The following is a 20,264-nucleotide window of genomic DNA, read 5'->3' as shown; positions in this document are numbered from 1 at the left end:
TGGATCCTGCAAGCTGCTGGTGATGAAAGGGGGCTCAGGGGAGGTGGCAGTGCCTGTGGCCCTGATGTTTGGACTTTTTCCTTCCTCTCTCTCCCCTCAGCTGCTGTACTGAAGTATGAAAACAATGTCATGAACATCAGGCAGTTCAACTGCTCCCCTCACCCCTACTGGCTCCCAAACTTCATGGATGTCTTCACATGGTCTTTGCCTTTTGTAGGGGAAAAGGGTAAGAGCTCTTCTTTCTCTGCCAGCTGACTTGAGCCTAGCACCAGAGTGTTAGAAACCTCTCCACAGGCTGCTCAAGGAATCAGAGAGCCCTTGGCAGGGAGGGCAGCTTGAAGGAGATCAGCCTGCAGCTGGGGCAAGTTCCTTTGGGGGCAAATAACTGCTTTGGGAAGCTCTGAGCCAACAAAAGGATCCTTCCCGTGCTGGTTCCTGCCTTGCTGCTGGAGCTCATCTGGGGTTGATGGAGCTCCCACCTCAGAATCTGGAGACCTTTCTCTTGCTGTGGGTTTGCAGAACAGGCAGGGAAGTCTCCCCCTTGGCTTGGGGCCCAGCAAAGAGGAAGCAGTTCACTGCACCTGCAAGGCTTGTTTCACTCTGGAGGAGATGAGGCAGCTTGAAATATCAACCAAGGCTTTACCTCCTCAGCAAAAGGGGTTCTACATCTCCTGGTGAGCTTAAATCCCACCCTAGTGGGTTTAAAATCCCACCCCAGGGGGGTTTAAGTCTCACCCTAGTGGGTTTCATTCCCACCCCAGGGGGCCCTAAGCTCTACCTTAGTGGGTTTAAGTCTCACCCTAGTGGGTTTAAATCCCAGCCCAGGGGGTTCAAATCCCACCCCAGGGAGCCTGAATCCCACCCTAGTGGGTTTAAATCCCATCCCAGGGAGCCTGAATCCCACTCTAGGGGGCGCCTGAATCCCTACCCTAGTGGGTTTAAATCCCACCCTAGTGGGTCTGAATCCCCACCCCAGGGGACCCTAAACTCCACCCTAGTGGGTTTAAGTCCCACCCCAGGGGGCCTAAGCTCTACCCCAGTGGGTTTAAGTCTCACCCTAGTGGATTTAAATCCCACCCTAAGGGGGTCTGAATCCCACCCCAGGGAACCTAAACTCCACCCTAGTGAGTTCAAATCCCACCCTAGGGGAACTGACCTCCCACCCTAGGGGGGCATGAATCCCACCCTAGTAGGTTTAAATCCCACCCCAGGGGGTTTTAAATCCCATCCCAGGGAGCCTGCATCCCACCTCAGGGAGGCTGAATCCCACCCCCAGGGGACCTAAACTCCACCCTAGTGGGTTTAAATCCCACCCCCAGGGAGCCTGAATCCCACCCTAGGTGGGTTTAAATCCCACCCCAGGGAGCCTGAATCCCACCCTAGTGGGTTTAAATGCTACCCTAGTGGGGCTGAATGCCACCCCAGGGTACCTAAACTCCACCCTAGTGGGTTCAAATCCCACCCTAGGTGGCCTGACTCCCATCCTAAGGGGCCTGAATTCTACCCTAGTGGGTTCAAATCCCACCCAAGGGAGCCTGAATCCCACCCCAGGGGGGTTTAAATCCCACCCAAGGGAGCCTGAATCCCACCCTAGTGGGTTTAAATCCCACCTCAGGGGGCCTGAATCCCACCCCAGGCAGCCTAAACCTCCCCCCAGTGCTCTTTTTTGGGTGACTGAGGTAGCAAAGGGGTTCTGGGTGAGGGGTTTTGGTGCCTTGGAGGACCCAGAAGTCGACTTCCCCCCACCACCACCCCAAGATTTGCCATTCTTGGAGCCAGGTTGCCTCTTGTGCAGGTCAGGCTGGTGAGGAGCTGAGCCCTTGAGCAAGCCCAGAGTGTTCTGTGGGAGCATTGGCACCTCCCTCCCCAACATCTGCTTCATCTGGGATGGTGCTTGGCCCTCCTCCACCTCCTTGGCAGCAGGTCTGGAGGATGGCTTCTGCTCTGGCTCCTGCTGCGAGCTCCCTGCAGCCTGCAGCTGAAAGTCTCTTTGGCTTTCCTGCTTGCAGGCTCAGAAATGACCTCAGAGTCCTGTGGTGGTCCAAGCTTTGTGTCCTTCCAAGCCCTGCTGGGTGCAGTGTGGCTTCCAGGGATGGAGCATTCAGTGGGTACAGGGCTGGCCTGAGGGCTGCACCCACAGGGTGGCTGTCAGTGGGTCCATGGCCAAGTGGAGGCCCTCAGGGATCAGCCCTGAGCCCAGGCTTGGTGAACATCTTTGTGAGTGCCATGGACAGTGGCACTGAGGCACCCTCAGCAGAGCTGCTGGTGACACCAAGCTGTGTGGTGCAGCAGGCAGCTGGAGGGAAGGGATCCATCCAGAGGGACCTGGGCAGGCTGGAGGGAAGGGATCCATCCAGAGGGACCTGGGCAGGCTGGAGGGAAGGGATCCATCCAGAGGGACCTGGGCAGGCTGGAGGGAAGGGATCCATCCAGAGGGACCTGGGCAAGCTGCAGAGCTGAGCCCATGACAGCCTCATGAGGTTCAACAAGACCAAGGGCAAGGTCCTGCAGCTGGGTCAGGGCAATCCCAGGCACTGATACAGGCTGGGCAGGGACTGGCTTGAGAGCAGCCCTCAAGAAAGGGACTTGGGGGAGCAGGGGGAGGAGAAGCTCAAGAGGAGCCAGCAGTCAGCACTTGCAGCCCAGAGAGCCAAGCAGAGCCTGGGCTGCAGCAAGAGAAGTGTGGGCCAGCAGGGCCAGGGAGGGGATTCTGCCCCTCTGCTCCACTCTGCTGAGACCACAGCTGGAGCTCTGGGGCCAGTTCTGGAGCCTCTGTGCCAGGAAGGGTCTGGAGGTGCTGGAAGGTGTCCAGAGAAGGGCCACGAGGATGAGCAGAGGGCTGGAGCTGCTCTGCTGTGAGGACAGACTGAGGGAGTTGGGGTTGTGCAGGCTGGAGAGGAGAAGGCTCTGAGGAGACCTAATTGTGGCCTTCCAGGATCTGCAGGGGGCTCCAAGCAAGCTGGGGAGGGACTGTTGAGGGTGTCAGGGAGGGATAGGACTGGGGGGGATGGAGCAAAGCTAGAAGTGGGGAGATTGAGATTGGATGTGAGGAAGAAGTTGCTCCCCAGGAGGGTGGTGAGAGCCTGGCACAGGTTGGCCAGGGAGGTGGTGGAAGCCTCTTGCCTGGAGGTGTTTGCAGCCAGGCTGGAGGTGGCTGTAGGCAACCTGCTGTGGTGTGAGGTGTCTGAGCCTGAACTGGCTGAGCCTGGAGGTCCCTTCCAAGCCTGAGAGTTGTGTGATTCTCTGGGTGCCAAGTGTGCCCCCAGCTGCCTCTCTCTAACCTGGCTGTGTGCTCCCTGCAGTCACAGAGATGCTGGTGAACATCCTCAACATCTGCTCCGACGACGAGCTCATTTCAGACGGGGATGAGACCTTGGAAGGTAAAACCCCACCCCCACCCCTCCCTCTGGGTGGGCTGAAGGCTCTGGGGGAAGGTCTCTGTCACTTCATGCCCAAGCCGTGGGTCTCTGCTTCTTGCTGCTTTGTCTTTTTCCTTTGGCCAACCTGGATAGGAGCCACCTGGGGTTGATTTATTTCCCTCTCCCCCTTCCTCCCTTCCTTACTTCCTCCCTTCCTTACTTCATCCCTTCCTTTCTTCCTTCTTCCCTTCCTTCCTTTCTTCCTTTCTTTCTTCCTTTCTCTTTTGTTTTCTTCCTTTTCTCTTCACTCACAGAGAAACTAAACCCAAGTCACTGCCACAGATGCTTCTTGCCAGCTTCTCCTGCTCCTTCCAGACACTGCTTCCCACCTGGTTGTCTGTTTAGTTCCACTCCCAGGGCCAAATATTCAGCACCCAAAAGCCCACCCAGCCTTCTCCCCCTGCAAAGCAGCTCCTTGGGTCACCCCACAAAGGTCCTGCAGCAAAGGGACAAAGCAGCTGCTGAGCTCTTAGCAGGGCAGGGGGGAGTCTCTTGGTGGTGACCTAGAAGAAGCCCAAGGAGAGGTTGTGGGTGCCCCTGGAGATGTTCAAGGCCAGGTTGGATGAGGCCTGGAGCAAGCTGGGCTGGTGGGAGGTGTCCCTGCCCCATGGACAGTGGGGGTTGGAACTGGCTGAGCTTTGAGCTCCCTTCCAACCCAACCCATTCCATGGTTCTGTGACCCTCTGATCCTCTTTGCTGCTGTGTGCAGCAGGTTGGGCCATGCAGGTGTCCCTCAGCCAAATCTTTGATGGGCTCAGGCTGAGCTGTGGGGTCTCCATCTGAATTCCCCTTCTGATGGTGACCTGGGCAGCCTCAAGCCATCCAGCTGGGAGCAGAGGATAGGTTGGATGAGACCTTGAGCAAGCTGGGCTGGTGGGAGATGTCCCTGCCCCATGGACAGGGGGGTTGGAACTGGCTGAGCTTTAAGATCCCTTCCAACCCAAACCCATCCCATGAAACCTGGGGTGTGAAGCAGGACTTGGGGGGGCTGTGAGCATGCCTGGGGGCTTCCAGGGGAGCTGCCTCTCCTCTCTTTTCCTGGGAGACTACATGGACAGAGGCTACTGCAGTGCAGAGGTGACAACAAAAACCCTGGGGGGGGCTGTGGTGCTGCTACCAAACTAACCCAAACACCTTGAACTGCACCAGGAGAGACCTCTCTGCAGGTGGATTTGATGCTCTGCTTTAGTGCTGCAGCCTCATCCCTGGAGAGGTGTTCCAGGCCAGGCTGGATGAGGCCTGGAGCAAGCTGGGCTGGTGGGAGGTGTCCCTGCCCCATGGCAATGGGGGGGTTGGAACTGGCTGAGCTTTGAGCTCCCTTCCAACCCAACCCATTCCATGGTTCTATGACTCTCTGATCCTCTTTGCTGCTGTGTGCAGCAGGTTGGGCCATGCAGGTGTCCCTCAGCCAAGTCTCTGATGGGTTCAGGCTGAGCTGTGGGGTCTCCATCTGAATTCCCCGTCTGATGGTGGCCTGGACAGCCTCAAGCCATCCATCTGGGAACAGAGGACAGGTTGGATGAGGCCTGGAGCAAGCTGGGCTGGTGGGAGATGTCCCTGCCCCATGGCAATGGGGGGGTTGGATCTGGCTGAGCTTTGAGCTCCCTCCCAACCCAAACCCACCCCATGGAACCTGAGGCATGAAGCTAGACTTGGGGGGGGGGGCTCTGTGAGCATGCCTGGGGGCTGCTAGGGGAGCTGCCTGTGCAGGCCCATGCAGGGTGAAGGCCACTTTGTCCCTCAGGAGAGGCAGAGCACCCTGGGCGGGGGGGGGGCTACAAGGAGCTTCTACTGCTTCATGTCACCACCTGGAGACCTTTTAACTCTCTTCTCCCATTTGCTTTTTGGTTCTTTTATTTTTTCCCCTCTCCCTCTTAAGTTTTTTGTTTTGATTTCTTTGTTTGTGTTGATTTTTTCCTTCTTCTTCTTCTTCTTCTTCCTCCTCCTCCCCATGGCAATTAAATTTGTTTCTTCTATCTCTGTCTCCATCTCCTTGTTTCTTGGTGTCTCCTCTTCCCTGAAGATCACTACATTTCAAGCTATCAGAAAGGTACCCAGCTAGAATTTGCTACCAGCTTCTCATTCTCTTCTCTTTCCCTTTGAGTTTTTTGGGGCTGGGGGGGAGGTTTGTTGTTCTTTTTCCTTCCCACTCCCCCACCCCTTCCACCCTTCCCCTACTGCCTGTTTGCCACCAGATTTCCTCAGCCTCAGATGGAGCAGTAGCTGACTGCAGTTGGGGGCAGCCTCTTCGTCATCCTAATCCCCTCTGCTGCTGGGGTTGGGTTCTTGGTTTGGAGTTGGAGTTGGGTTTGGTGTTTTGGTTTGCTTCTGGCTTGGGTTTTGCTTCTGGTTTGGTTGTGGTTTGCTTTTGGGTTCTAGTTCTTGGTTCTGGGTTGGGTTTGGGTTTGGTTCTGGCTTGGGTTTTGCTTCTGGTTTGGTTGTGGATTGCTTTTGGGTTCTAGTTCTTGGTTCTGGGTTGGGTTTGGGTTTGGTTCTGGCTTGGTTCTGGTTTGCTTTTGGATTGGTTCTTGGTTCTGGGTTGGGTTTTGGTTCTGGTTTGGTTCTGGTTTGCTTTTGGTTTGGGTTTTGATTCTAGTTGTTGGTTCTGGTTTGGTTCTGGTTTGCTTTTGGTTTGGGTTTTGATTCTAGTTGTTGGTTCTGGTTTGGGGTTTGGTTCTGCTTTGTTTCTTGGTTCTGGTTTGCTTCTTGGATCTGGTTTGGCTTTGGTTCTTGGTTCTGGTTTGGGTTTTGGTTTGGTTCTGGCTTGGGTTTTGGTTCTGGTTTGGTTGTGGTTTGGTTTTGGGTTCTAGTTCTTGGTTCTGGCTTGGGGTTTGGGTTTGGTTCTGGCTTGGTTCTGGTTTGCTTTTGGATTGGTTCTTGGTTCTGGGTTGGGTTTTGGTTCTGGTTTGGTTCTGGTTTGCTTTTGGTTTGGGTTTTGTTTCTAGTTGTTGGTTCTGGTTTGGTTCTGGTTTGCTTTTGGTTTGGGTTTTGATTCTAGTTGTTGGTTCTGGTTTGGGGTTTGGTTCTGCTTTGTTTCTTGGTTCTGGTTTGCTTCTTGGATCTGGTTTGGCTTTGGTTCTTGGTTCTGGTTTGGGTTTTGGTTTGGTTCTGATTTGGGTTTTGGTTTGAGTTTGGTTTGGTGTTGATTTGGTTCTGGTTTGGTTTTTGGTTCTAGTTCTTGGTTCTGGTTTGGTTCTTGGTTCTGGTTTGGTTCTTCATTCTGGTTTGCTTCTTGGATCTAGTTTGGGATCTGGTTTGGTTCTTGGTTCTGGCTTGGGTTTTGGTTCTGGTTTGGTTCTGATTTGCTTTTGGTTTGCTATTTGGTTCTGGTTCTTGGTTCAGGGTTGGGTTTTGCTTCTGGTTTGCTTTGGGTTTGGTTTTTGCTTCTAGTTCAGGTTTGGGCTTGATTTGGTTTCTTGGATTGGTGTTTTGGTTTTGTTCTGCCTTGGGTTTTGATTCTGGTTTGCTTTTGGTTTGGGTTTTGGTTCTAGTTCTTCATTCTAGTTTGGGTTTGGTGGTTTGGTTTGGTTCTGCCTTGGGTTTGGGTTTTGGTTTGGGTTTTGGTTCTAGTTCTTGGTTCTGGTTTGGTTTGGTGTTTTGGTTTGCTTCTGGCTTGGGTTTTGATTCTGGTTTGCTTCTGGTTTGGGTTTTGGTTCTGGTTTGGTTCTTGGTTCTGGTTTGCTTTTTGGTTCTGCTTTGGGTTTTGGTTTGAGTGTGGTTTGGTTTTGGTTTGATTCTGGTTTGGTTGTGGTTTGCTTTTGGTTTGGTTCTTGGTTCTGGTTTGGTTCTTGGTTCTGGTTTGGGTTTTGGTTTGTTTGGGTTTGGTGTTTTGGTTTGATTCTGGCTTGGGGTTTGGTCCTGGTTTGCTTTTGGTTTGGTTTTTGGTTCTGGTTTGGTTCTTGGTTCTGTTTTGGGTTTGGTTTGGTGTTTTGGTTTGGTTCTGGCTTGGGGTTTGGTTTCTTTGGGTTTGGTGTTTTGGTTTGATTCTGGCTTGGGGTTTGGTCCTGGTTTGCTTCTGGTTTGGGTTTTGGTTGTGGTTTGGTTCTGGTTTGGGTTTTGGTTCTGGTTTGGGTTTTGGTTTGAGTTTGGTTTGGTGTTGATTTGGTTCTGGCTTGGTTCTTGGTTCTGGTTCACTTTTTGGGTCTGGTTTGGTCCATGATTCTGGTTTGGGTTTTGGGTTGGGGGTTTTGGGTCTGGTTCTTGCTTCTGCTTTTGGTTTGGGTTTGGATTTTGGTCTGGGTTTGGTTTGGTGTTTTGGTTTGGTCCTGGCTTGGCTCTTGGTTCTGCTTTGGGGTTTGGTTCTTGGGTTTTGGTCTTTCTTTGCTTGTTCTTTTTTTCTTCATTTTCTTTTCTTTTGATTTCTTTTTCTTCTATATATTTTTTTAACCCTTTCTGTGGTCCTTCAGGAGCTTGAGCACCTTGGGTTCTCCCTAGGCTCCTGGGCTCTCCCTTGGCTCTTGGGTTCTCCCTTGGCTCCTGGGTTCTCCCTTGGCTCTTGGGTTCTCCCTTGGCTCCTGGGCTCTCCCTTGGCTCTTGGGTTCTCCCTTGGCTCTTGGGCTCTCCCTTGGCTCTTGGGTTCTCCCTTGGCTCCTGGGTTCTCCCTAGGCTCCTGGGCTCTCCCTTGGCTCTTGGGTTCTCCCTTGGCTCCTGGGCTCTCCCTTGGCTCTTGGGTTCTCCCTTGGCTCTTGGGCTCTCCCTTGGCTCCTGGGCTCTCCCTTGGCTCCTGGGCTCTCCCTTGGCTCTTGGGCTCTCCCTTGGCTCTTGGGCTCTCCCTTGGCTCCTGGGCTCTCCCTTGGCTCCTGGGCTCTCCCTGGGCTCCTGGGTTCTCCCTGGGCTCCTGGGTTCTCCCTGGGCTCCTGGGTTCTCCCTAGGCTCCTGGGTTCTCCCTAGGCTCCTGGGCTCTCCCTTGGCTCCTGGGTTCTCCCTTGGCTCCTGGGTTCTCCCTTGGCTCTTGGGCTCTCCCTTGGCTCTTGGGCTCTCCCTTGGCTCCTGGGTTCTCCCTTGGCTCCTGGGTTCTCCCTTGGCTCCTGGGTTCTCCCTTGGCTCTTGGGCTCTCCCTTGGCTCCTGGGTTCTCCCTTGGCTCCTGGGTTTTCCCTAGGCTCCTGGGCTCTCCCTAGGCTCCTGGGCTCTCCCTTGGCTCTTGGGCTCTCCCTTGGCTCCTGGGCTCTCCCTTGGCTCCTGGGCTCTCCCTAGGCTCCTGGGCTCTCCCTTGGCTCCTGGGTTCTCCCTAGGCTCCTGGGTTCTCCCTTGGCTCCTGGGTTCTCCCTAGGCTCCTGGGTTCTCCCTAGGCTCCTGGGTTCTCCCTTGGCTCTTGGGTTCTCCTTTGGCTCCTGGGGTCTCCCTTGGCTCCTGGGGTCTCCCTTGGCTCTTGGGGTCTCCCTTGGCTCCTGAGTTCTCTCTTTGACTTCTGAATGCAGCCACTCAGTGCATGGCTGAACCATCTCAGTGCATGTTAGACCTCCCCTGGTTTGGCTTTGGAGTGTCCTGATGGTGTAGTCTGGGCCCTGTGAGGCAGCTCAGCTGAAAGGAGATGGATTTGGTCCCTCTTTCACCTCTTTCCCCCCCCTGTTTGATGGTTTTTGCTTTGTTTTCAGGTTATTTTGTGGTCTGGTTTGGTTTTTCCCTTCCATCCTTCTCTCTCCTGTTGGCTCTTGGCTGGAAGAACTCGGTGTGGGGGAAGGGCTTCACTGAGCTCACTTCTGTGTTGGGCTCTGGTGGGGGGGGTCAAAGCAAGGGTTGCAAGGCTCCATCCAGCCCCCTTCACTGCCAGTGTTGGATGCCAAAGCTGCTGCTTGTGTGCCCCTGCCCAGCAGCCAGGTCCCTCAGTGCCCTCCTGCCTTGCCAACTCTGCGTCTCTGTGGCTGACTCCATTTGTGTCACCTCCTGTGGTCAGTGTGGTCCAACCAGAACCTCCCTCAGCCCTCTGCCTTTTGGGTGCTCCTAACTCTCTCCAGGCCTCTTCTCTCCTCTCCTCTCCTCTCCTCTCTCCTTGGTTGGTGTTTGCCCTGTCTCACCGCTCCCTCCTCGCAGCACTCTCTCTTTCTCTCCAGGAGGTAGCCCTGGCTCTCTTTGCTTTGGTTTGGGTTTTGCTTTTGGTTTCTTGGTGGTTTTGTTTCTTCCCCTGGAGTCAGGCAGATGCTTCCCATTGCCTGGATAAAAAAGGAGTGCAAAAAGGCAAACCCAGCCCTCAAACCTTGCTGCTCTTGTGTGTTGCTGCTTCTGTCTCCCCTAGGTGGGACAACAGTGCGGAAGGAGATCATCAGGAACAAGATCAGAGCCATTGGGAAGATGGCAAGAGTCTTCTCAGTCCTGAGGTGAGGGAGCAGCTGGGGGCATGGGGGCAGAGGGGCTGAATCCCAGAACCCATCAGCCAGCTTGGAAGAGACCTCAGAGAGCAGCAAGTCCAACCTGGCACCCAGCACCTCCTGAAAGCCAAACCACAGCTCTAAGGGCCACAGCCAGGCCTTGCTTGAACACCTCCAGGGGTGGGGACTCCACCACCTCCCTGGGCAGCACAGCCCAGTAGCCAATTCCTCTGGCTGGGAAAAACTTTCTCCTCACCTCCAGCCCAAAACTCCCCTGGCACAGCTTGAGACTGTGGCCTCTTGTTCTGGTGCTGGGTGCCTGGGAGAAGAGACCAACCCCCACCTGGCTACAACCTCCCTTCAGGGAGTTGCAGAGAGCAAGAAGGTCTCCCCTGAGCCTCCTCTTCTCCAGCTAAGCAACCCCAGCTCCCTCAGCCTCTCCTCACAGGGCTGTGCTCCAGACCCCTTCCCAGCCTTGTTGCCCTTCTCTGGACACCTTCAAGTCTCTCAATGTCCTTCTGGAACTGAGGAGCCCAGAACTGGACACAGGACTCCAGGTGTGGCCTAACCAGTGCTGAGCACAGGGCACAATGACCTCCCTGCTCCTGCTGGCCACACTGTGTCTGACCCAGGCCAGGATGCCATTGGCCTTCTTGGCCACCTGGGCACACTGCTGGCTCATGTTCAGCCTCCTATCAACCACTACCCCCAGGTCCCTCTCTGCCTGGCTGCTCTCAGCCACTCTGTCCCCAGCCTGTAGCACTGCCTGGGGTTGGTGTGGCCAAAGTGCAGCACCTGGCACTTGGACTTGTTCAGTGCCATCCTGTTGGCCTCTGCCCAGCCAGGCCTGTCCAGCCTGGCAAGGTCCCTCTGAAACAGACAAAAAAAAACCCAAAAGGGAGATCACAGAACCACAGAGCTGTCAGGGTTGGAAGGGACCTCAAGGCTCAGCCACTTCCAACCCCCTGCCATGGCCAGGGACACCTCACACCACAGCAGGTTGCTCACAGCCACATCCAGCCTGGCTGCAAACACCTCCAGGGGATGAGGCCCCTCCAGGGCTGTTGGTCAAGGTCCTGTTGGGGGAAAATCTTGGACTCCTGGAATTATTTTGCTTGGGAGCACTTGGAAGGTCCTAGCTGGGAGCCAGGTTGTGCCCAGCAAGGGCCAGGTTGCTGTGGGTCAGTGTGCTGCTGAGTGATTGCTTCATAGGAGCTGTGGAATAGGTTGGGAGCTTTCAGAACATTGACTTCAACCCTTCACCCAGCCCTGCCAGGGCACCACCAAGCCATGGCCCTCAGCACCACAGCTCCACAGCTCTGGAACCTCCCCAGGCATGGGGACTGCACCACTGCCCTGGGCAGCTTGGGCCAGGCCTTGGCAAACCCTCAAGGGGAAGAGATTGTTTCTCATGGCCAAGCTGAACCTCCCCTGGAGCAACCTGAGGTCATTTTCTATCATCCTGCTTCCTGGGGAGAAGAGCCCAACCCCCACCTCATCCCAACCTCCTCTCAGGGAGCTGCAGAGAGCCACAAGGTCTCCCCCCAGCCTCCTGCTCCCCAGCCCTGCTCCCCAGCCCCTTCCCCACCTTCCTTGCCCTCCTCTGGACCTGCCCCAGCCCCTCAATGTCCTGCTTGGAGGCAGGAGGCCCAACCCTGACCCCAGGATTTGAGCTGTGGCCTCCCCAGCGCTGAGCCCAGGGGCACCATCCCTCATGGTCAGCCTAAACCTCCCCAGGGGCAGCTTGAGGCCATTTCCTCTTGTGCTGTCACTTCCCCTATCTGCTGAGGCTCAGAATCAGATGGCAGAGGGGGCTGGTTGGTCTCTGGGTGCCTGACTCTCAGAAGCCCTCCTCTGGAGCAGAGCTGGAGCTGATTCAGTGCCTTTGGCCCTCTCAGGATGCAGTTGCTGTGCTGTCCCTCCCATGGGTGTGGTGGCTCAGTCAGCAGAGCTCCTGCATTGCCAGGCTGTGCCCAGTGCCCACACCAGGCTGTGCCCAGCTCCACTTTTCCTGCCAGCCTCCCCCAGCAGCCTGGTGTGGACCTAAATGGTCGTTGTGGTGGCCTCTCAGAGACTCACTGCACATTCCCTCCCTCCATGAAGGACACTGAGGGGCTGGAGGGGCTCCAGAGAAGGGTGGCAGAGCTGGGGAAGGGTCTGGAGAGCAAGAGAAGGGGCTGAGGGACCTGGGGTGGTGGAGCCTGGAGAAAAGGAGGCTGAGAGGAGAGCTCACTGCCCTCTCCAGCTCCCTGAGAGGAGCCAGGGGGGGCTGGGCTCTTCTCCCAGTGAACAAGTGACAGGACAAGAGGAAACAACCTCCAGCTGCCCCATGGGGGTTGAGGTTGGGCATCAGAAGGAACTTCTCCACTGGAGGCTTCTCAGAGCCTGGCCCAGGCTGCCCAGGGAGGAGTCTGAATCCCCATCCCTGGGGGTCTCAGAGCTGTGGTGCTGAGGGCCATGGCTTAGCCTTGGCAGGGGGCAGGGGATGGTTGCAGTGGGTGAGCTCAAGGGCTGAGGGCCATGGAGGGGCAGGGGATGGTTGCAGTGGGTGAGCTCCAAGGGCTGAGGGCCATGGCAGGGGCAGGGGATGGTTGCAGTGGGTGAGCTCAAGGGCTGAGGGCCATGGCAGGGGCAGGGGATGGTTGCAGTGGGTGAGCTCAAGTGCTGAGGGCCATGCAGGGGTCAGGGGATGGTTGCAGTAGGTGAGCTCCAAGGGCTGAGGGCCATGCAGGGGTCAGGGGATGGTTGCAGTGGGTGAGCTCCAAGGGCTGAGGGCCATGGCAGGGGCAGGGGATGGTTGCAGTAGGTGAGCTCCAAGGGCTGAGGGCCATGGAGGGGGCAGGGGATGGTTGCAGTGGGTGAGCTCCAAGGGCTGAGGGCCATGGCAGGGCCAGGGGATGGTTGCAGTGGATGAGCTCAAGTGCTGAGGGCCATGGCAGGGGCAGGGGATGGTTGCAGTGGATGAGCTCAAGTGCTGAGGGCCATGGCAGGGGCAGGGGATGGTTGCAGTGGGTGAGCTCCATGGGCTTCTCCAACCCAACCCATGCTTCCATGGCTCCCTGGCCTGACTGTGTTGTCTCTCTCTGTCTCTCTCTTGCAGGGAGGAGAGTGAGAGTGTGCTGACTCTCAAAGGCCTGACTCCCACAGGTACCCTGCCCCTGGGAGTGCTCTCAGGGGGCAGACAGACCCTACAGACAGGTAAGTGTGGACCACCCTCCCCCCTGCAGCCTTCTGCCTGCCCCTCCACTGCCCCCCGCTTCCCCCAGCCAGTCAGTCCCCACTGCCTCGCCTCAGGGGGCCAGGGCACCCAGGAGCTGCTTCAGAGGAGGCCTCCAGACGTAGCCAGGAGCACAAGTTGGAGGTGGAGGTGTGGAGAACCTTCCCAGATGGCCCCTGGAGGAGGCAGGGAAAGCCCTCAGCCCCCTGCCCAAAGGCCCTCTCTTGGTTTGAGTCACTGCTTCCCCTGCCTGAGCAGCATCCTGCTGCTTCCCCTGCCTGCTGCTGCCCCCAGAGCAGTGCCTGCATGGAGGAGAGCTGCTCCTGCTTGCTTGGACCCCTCCAGCTCTAGCCCTGGGGGGCTGCATCCCACAGGAGGCTCAGGCTGTAGTCAAGGGGAGAAGGTTCTCCCAGCTCAGTTTGCCTCTTGGGAAGGCTTCCCCCAGCCCAGCCTGGCTTAGCTCTGGGCTGGAGGCTTCTGGCTTAACTGGCAGGCACTTTGCTCCCCCTCCCAGCAGCCAGCTGCTCCTAGCTGCTGTGTGGAGAGTGGGGTGATGGGCATGCCCCTTCCCCCCTTCTCCCTGCCCTTTCTCTCCCCCCTTTCTCCCTTCCCTCTCCCTCCCTTTTCTCCCTTCCCTCTCCCTCCCTTTTCTCCCTTCCCTCTCCCTCCCTTTTCTCCCTTCCCTCTCTCTCCCTACCTCCCTTCCCTTTCTCCCCCTTCCTCCCTTCCCTCTCCTTCCCTTTCTCCCTTCCCTCTCCCTCCCTTTCTCCCTTCCCTCTCCCCCTTTCTCCCTTCCCTTTCTCCCCTTTCTCCCTTCCCTTTCTCCCCTTTCTCCCTTCCATCTCCCTCCCTTTCTCCCTTCCCTCTCCCCCTTTCTTCCTTCCCTCTCCCTCCCTTTCTCCCTTCCCTTTCTCCCCCTTTCTCCCTTCCCTTTCTCCCCTTTCTCCCTTCCCTCTCCCTCCCTTTCTCCCTTCCCTCTCCCCCTTTCTCCCTTCCCTTTCTCCCCTTTCTTCCTTCCCTCTCCCTCCCTTTCTCCCTTCCCTTTCTCCCCTTTCTCCCTTCCCTCTCCCTCCCTTTCTCCCTTCCCTCTCCCCCTTTCTCCCTTCCCTTTCTCCCCTTTCTCCCTTCCCTCTCCCTCCCTTTCTCCCTTCCCTCTCCCCCTTTCTTCCTTCCCTCTCCCTCCCTTTCTCCCTTCCCTTTCTCCCCCTTTCTCCCTTCCCTTTCTCCCCTTTCTCCCTTCCCTCTCCCTCCCTTTCTCCCTTCCCTCTCCCTCCCTTTCTCCCTTCCCTCTCCCCCTTTCTCCCTTCCCTTTCTCCCCCTTTCTCCCTTCCCTTTCTCCCCCTTTCTCCCTTCCCTTTCTCCCCCTTTCTCCCTTCCCTTTCTCCCTTCCCCTCCTTCCCCCACCCCCATCCCCATTCAGCCCTGTCCCCAGGCACCACACCCAGCCCTTTCCTGGCCACCTCCAGGGATGGTGACTCCACCACTCCCCTTTTCCCAACACCTTCCCTCTGCCTCCTTCTCCTCCTCCCTGCTGGCTTTATCCTCATCACCACTCCACTGCCCACAAGGAGAGAGGAGACTCCTACCACACCCACCCCTCCCCCCCCAGGCCCAAGGGGTTTCCTTTCCTCCCTTCTTCTCCACCTCCTGTCCCCTCTCTGTGCTGGATTCCATCTTCCCCCTCCCTGTTCCAGCTCCTCCCCACTTGGTTCTCCTTTGGTCACCTCCAGTGGGGGCTGGGGAGGCTGTGGGCTCCACCCTTGGTGGGGATGAGGTTTGGTCACTCACTGTCACTCTTTTTGTTTTGTTCTGTTGTTTTTTTGTCCTCTTTCCTCTCTCTCCCTCCATTTGTTTTTTGCATGCCACTGCTCTTCTGTCTGGCAGCCACAGTAGAAGCTGTAGAGGCACGGGAAGGTATGGCTAGAAACCCACCCAGAGACCTCCACTCACCCTCCTGTGTGTGTCTGCTGCCCTCCCAGGAGCCTTTCCCAGCCTTGGGGAAGCTTTTTATCAGCATCATTGACCCACTCTTGCATCACCAGAAGCTGGAGAAGGACACCCACCCCCCCACACACACACACAAAACAACAAGACACCCTGCTGGGAAGCAAAATGAGACACAAGAGGGCTGCTTGAGGGCTGGGTGAGCCCCAAGGAGGGCTGGGTGAGGCCCAAGAAGTCTGGCTGAGCCCCAAGAAAGTCTAAGTGAGTCCCAAGGGTGTCTAGGTGAGCCCCATGGAGGTTTGAGTGAGCCCCAAGGAGGTCTGGATGAGCCTTGAGGAGCTCTGTGTGAGGCCCAAGAGGTCTGTCTGAGCCCCAGGGAGGTCTAGGTGAGTCCCAAGGAGGGCTGGGTGAGGCCCAAGAGGTCTGTCTGAGCCCCAAGAAGGTCTAGGTGAGCCCCAAGAAGTTTTGGGTGAGTCCCATGGAGGTTTGAGTGAGCCCCAAGGAGGTCTGGGTGAGCCTTGAGGAGCTCTGTGTGAGGCCCAAGAGGTCTGTCTGAGCCCCAGGGAGGTCTAGGTGAGCCTCAGGGAGCTCAGCCCTGTGAGGAGAGGCTGAGGGAGCTGGGGTTGCTTAGCCTAGAGAAGAGGAGGCTCAGGGGAGACCTTCTTGCTCTCTCCAACTCCCTGAAGGGAGTTTGTAGCCAGGTGGGAGTTGGTCTCTTCTCCCAGGCACCCAGCACCAGAACAAGAGGACACAGTCTCAAGCTGTGCCAGGGGAGGTTTAGGCTGGAGGTGAGGAGAAAGAGAGATTGGCCACTGGGCTGTGCTGCCCAGGGAGGTGGTGGAGTCCCCATCCCTGGAGGTGTTCCAGAGGGTCTTGGATGTGGCCCTTGGAGCCATGGTTCAGCATGGTGTTGGGTGCCAGCTTGGACTTGCTGCTCTCTGAGGTCTTTTCCAACCTGATTGATTCCCTGAACTTCCTGATCCCCAAAGGAGCTTCAGCTGCAAACCAACCAAGTCCTTGCCAAAAGATTTGGCCCCAAACCCTTCTCTCTTCCCCCACCCCCCAAGTTCTCTGTGACACCAAGAAGTCAAAGCCTTGGCACCACAGAGGTGATGTCCTCAGCCTGGTGGTGGTGGGGCAGAGCTGTGCCTGCCCTTGGTGGGATTTCACCACTCTTGGCCCTTCTCCTCCCCCTGGTCATGCAAGAAGTGTTGTGTTTGTCATCCCAGGACCAGCTCCTTCCCCTCTCCTGCTGTGGTGTGTGGTGGAACTTGCAGCCTTGTGGTGGTGTCTGTGTCCTCTTGGGTTGGCTTTCCCTTTTTCAGGTGGTGGTGGTGGTTGGTTTTCAGTGTCCTGTCTTGCAGACCTGACTCTTCTCCTGACCTTTCCCTGCCTGGGGACGTTGAGCACTTGTCTGGTCCTCAAGTTCCTGCTGCTGAAGTGGCTCCAAATTGAAAGCAGCAGGGCCAAGAGCAAGGTGCTGCAGCTCTTGCTGCTCTCACCTGCTGAAGTTCCACCTCCCAGCTGCCCTTGGGGGGGCTCCCCCCAGAGCTCTGCTGGTGGTGAACAATCCCCTAAGGGCCCATGGGATCATTCTGGTTGGAAGAGACCTTTCAGATCATCCTGTCCAACCTTCAACCCAATACCACTGTGGTCACTAAACCAGGTCCCTTCCAACCCCTAACATCCTCTGACCCTTGAGGTCCCTTCCAACCCCTAACATCCTCTGACCCTTGAGGTCCCTTCCAACCTCTGATATCCTCTGATCCTTGAGGTCCCTTCCAACCCCTAACATCCTTGAGGTCCCTTCCAACCCCTAACATCCTCTGACCCTTGAGGTCCCTTCCAACCTCTGATATCCTCTGATCCTTGAGGTCCCTTCCAACCCTTAACATCCTTGAGGTCCCTTCCAACCCCTAACATCCTCTGACCCTTGAGGTCCCTTCCAACCTCTGACATCCTCTGATCCTTGAGGTCCCTTCCAACCCCTAACATCCTTGAGGTCCCTTCCAACCCCTAACATCCTTGAGGTCCCTTCCAACCCCTAACATCCTTGAGGTCCCTTCCAACCCCTAACATCCTCTGACCCTTGAGGTCCCTTCCAACCCCTAACATCCTTGAGGTCCTTTCCAACCCCTAACATCCTCTGACCCTTGAGGTCCCTTCCAACCTCTAACATCCTCTGACCCTTGAGGTCTTTGAGGTCCCTTCCAACCCCTAACATCCTTGAGGTCCCTTCCAACCCCTAACATCCTCTGACCCTCGAGGTCCTTTCCAACCCCTAACATCCTCGAGGTCCTTTCCAACCCCTACCATCCTTGAGGTCCCTTCCAACCCCTAACATCCTTGAGGTCCCTTCCAACCCCTAACATCCTCTGACCCTTGAGGTCCCTTCCAACCCCTAACATCCTTGAGGTCCTTTCCAACCCCTAACATCCTCTGACCCTTGAGGTCCCTTCCAACCTCTAACATCCTCTGACCCTTGAGGTCTTTGAGGTCCCTTCCAACCCCTAACATCCTTGAGGTCCCTTCCAACCCCTAACATCCTCTGACCCTCGAGGTCCTTTCCAACCCCTACCATCCTTGAGGTCCCTTCCAACCCCTAACATCCTCTGATCCTTGAGGTCCCTTCCAACCCCTAACATCCTCTGACCCTTGAGGTCCTTTCCAACCCCTAACATCCTCTGACCCTTGAGGTCCTTTCCAACCCCTAACATCCTCGAGGTCCTTTCCAACCCCTACCATCCTTGAGGTCCCTTCCAACCCCTAACATCCTCTGTCCCTTGAGGTCTCTTCCAACCCCTAACATCCTCTGACCCTTGAGGTCCCTTCCAACCCCTAACATCCTCTGACCCTTGAGGTCCTTTCCAACCCCTACCATCCTCGAGGTCCCTTCCAACCCCTGCCACCCTTGAGGCCCCTCCCATCGCTGGCCGTTCTCAGCTCCCCCACCCAGACAGCTGCTCTCCGTCCGCCGCTTCCATCCCGCCCTCCGTCTCTCCGCGCTCCCACCGGGGCCCTTCCCCCGGGGGCTTCTCGGGGCCGCCTCGTCCTTAACCTGGGCTCCTTCCCTCCCCCCTCCCCTTCTCCCCCCCCCCCCTTCCCCCCCGCCCCCCTTTTCCCTCCGTGTCTCCGGCAGCCATCCGAGGGTTCTCGCCCCAGCACAAGATCCGCAGCTTCGAGGAGGCTCGGGGGCTGGACCGCATCAACGAGCGGATGCCGCCCCGCAAGGATTCCCTGCACGGGGACGGGCCCCTGAACTTGGTCAGCACCACCACAAACTCTGCCGACAAGAAGCCCCAGTGACAGCCCCCTCCCCGCCCCCACCCCCACCCCCAGCTGAGAGGAGTTTTATTTATTTATTGTTAATTATTAATTATTAATTATTATTATTATTATTGGGGGAGGGAGGAAAAAGGGGGGGAGGAGGGGAGGGGAGGGAAGGGAAGGGAGGGAAGAAGCAGAGCTGCGGCCGGAGGGAGCCCGGAGCGCAGCCCCCTGGGCTGCGGAGGGGAAGCGGCGGCGGGGAGGGGGAGGTCTAAAGGGGGGAGGGGTGGGGGTAAGGGTTTTTTGGGGGGGGGGAGGGGGTTGTTTTGGGGTTGTTTTTTTCTTTGCTTTTTATTTGGGGGGGTTTATTTATGTTGGGTCTCTCTCTATATATATATAAAAAAAGGTGAAAAAAGCCAACCCCCACCCCCAGCCGGAAGAGGCAGCTTGGACTCGCTCTGTCTGTGGGGGGGCTCCAGGTTTGGGGTGGGGTTCAGTTGGATCTGGGGTGAGGTGCATAGAATCAGGCAGGGTTGGATGGGACCACAAGGATCAGCCAGTTTCAACCCCCCCCTGCCATGGGCAGGGACACCCCACGCTAGATCAGCCTGGCCAGAGCCTCATCCAGCCTGGGCTTAAACACCTCCAGGGCTGGGGCCTCAACCACCTCCCTGGACAACCCATTCCAGGGCTTCACCACTCTCATGGGGAAGAACCTCCTCCTCACCTCCAGCCTGAATCTCCCCACCTCCAGCTTCATTCCATTTTGGCTCTGACTTGGTTCATTCGGGGGGGTTTTGGTTCATTCTGGGAGGTTTTTGGTGCATTCTGGGCGGTTTTGGGAGCATTTTGGGAGGCATTTGGGGATTTTTTGGGGGGGAGGGAGGGGAGGTTGGGGTCATCGTCCCTAGGGGGTGACACTGTCCCTAGGCTGACTTCCTCCCCAGAGTCACATCCATCACAAGTGTGATACCATCGGGAAGGGGATGCTGCAGCTCCCCCACCCTGTCCCTGCCCCTACCGCACGTGGGGAGCCACCAAACAACCTCTCCACTTACCCACACCCCTGCCCCCCACTTACCCACACCCCTGCCCCCCACTTACCCACACCCCTGCCCCCCACTTGCCCACACCACTGCCCCCAGTTCCCAACATCACTGCCCCCACCTGCCCACACCACTGACCTCCAGTTATCCACACCACTGACCCCAGTCACCAACACTGCTGCCCCCCACTTACCCACACCCCTGCCCCCACTTACCCACACCCCTGCCCCCCACTTACCCACACCCCTGCCCCCCACTTGCCCACACCACTGCCCCCAGTTCCCAACATCACTGCCCCCACCTGCCCACACCACTGACCTCCAGTTACCCACACCACTGACCCCAGTCACCAACACTGCTGCCCCCCACTTACCCACACCACTGCCCCCCACTTGCCCACACCCCTGCCCCCACTTACCCACACCCCTGCTCCCCACTTACCCACACCCCTGCTCCCCACTTATCCACACCACTGACCCCCACTTATCCACACCACTGACCCCCGCTTACCCACACCATTGGTCCCGCTTGCCCACACCACTGACCCCAGTCACCAACACTACTGCCCCCCACTTACCCACACCACTGCCCCCACTGCCCCCCACTTGCCCACACTGCTGACCTCGAGTTGCCCACACCGCTGATCCTAGTCACCAACATTGCTGCCCCCCACTTGCCCACACCACTGACCCCACTTATCCACACCAGTGACCTCCAGTTACCAACACCACTGCCCTCCAGTTGCCCACACCACTGACCCCAGTCACCAACACTGCTGCCCCCAACTTACCCATACCACTGCCCCTCCAGTTACCCACACCAGTGCCTTCAGTTACCCACACCACTGACCCCCAGTTACCCACACCAGTGCCCCCCAATACCAACCTCACTGCCCCCCAGTTATCCGCACGACTGCCCCCCACTACCCACACCACTTCCCCCCAGTTACCTGCATCCTCCTGGTTGCTACCACTGCCCCCCAGTTCCCGACCCCGCTGCCCCCCGGTTGCAGCCTGGCTGCCCGCAGCCCCGGGGCTCCCCAGCCTCGCTGCCGGCCGCTTCCCG

The 20,264-nt window shown here is 57.2% G+C and overlaps 2 protein-coding genes across 2 annotated transcripts; one reads left to right on the top strand and one right to left on the bottom strand.

The window, feature by feature from the left end:
• Positions 1-100: 100 nt before the first annotated feature.
• On the top strand, positions 101-18,327 carry LOC137461322 (serine/threonine-protein phosphatase 2B catalytic subunit gamma isoform-like; the record flags this gene model as incomplete). Its single annotated transcript, XM_068171094.1, has 7 exons — positions 101-226; positions 3,303-3,380; positions 5,443-5,469; positions 9,653-9,734; positions 12,826-12,923; positions 14,827-14,856; positions 18,026-18,327. Coding segments are annotated over 7 exons (608 nt in total), but the record flags the coding sequence as incomplete, so codon positions are not given.
• On the bottom strand, positions 6,591-9,291 carry LOC137461325 (protein TonB-like). The gene is made up of 3 exons (XM_068171098.1): positions 9,267-9,291; positions 7,554-7,748; positions 6,591-6,805 (listed from the first exon to the last, which is right to left on the bottom strand). The coding sequence occupies exons 1-3, from the start codon at positions 9,289-9,291 to the stop codon at positions 6,591-6,593; spliced, it is 435 nt and encodes a 144-aa protein (XP_068027199.1).
• Positions 18,328-20,264: the final 1,937 nt, after the last annotated feature.

Source organism: Melanerpes formicivorus, unplaced genomic scaffold (assembly GCF_026170545.1).
Source record: "Melanerpes formicivorus ecotype bairdi unplaced genomic scaffold, bMelFor1.0.p_v2 SCAF_1778, whole genome shotgun sequence".
Lineage (NCBI taxonomy): Eukaryota > Metazoa > Chordata > Aves > Piciformes > Picidae > Melanerpes > Melanerpes formicivorus.
This window is presented reverse-complemented; position numbering and strand designations above follow the sequence as displayed.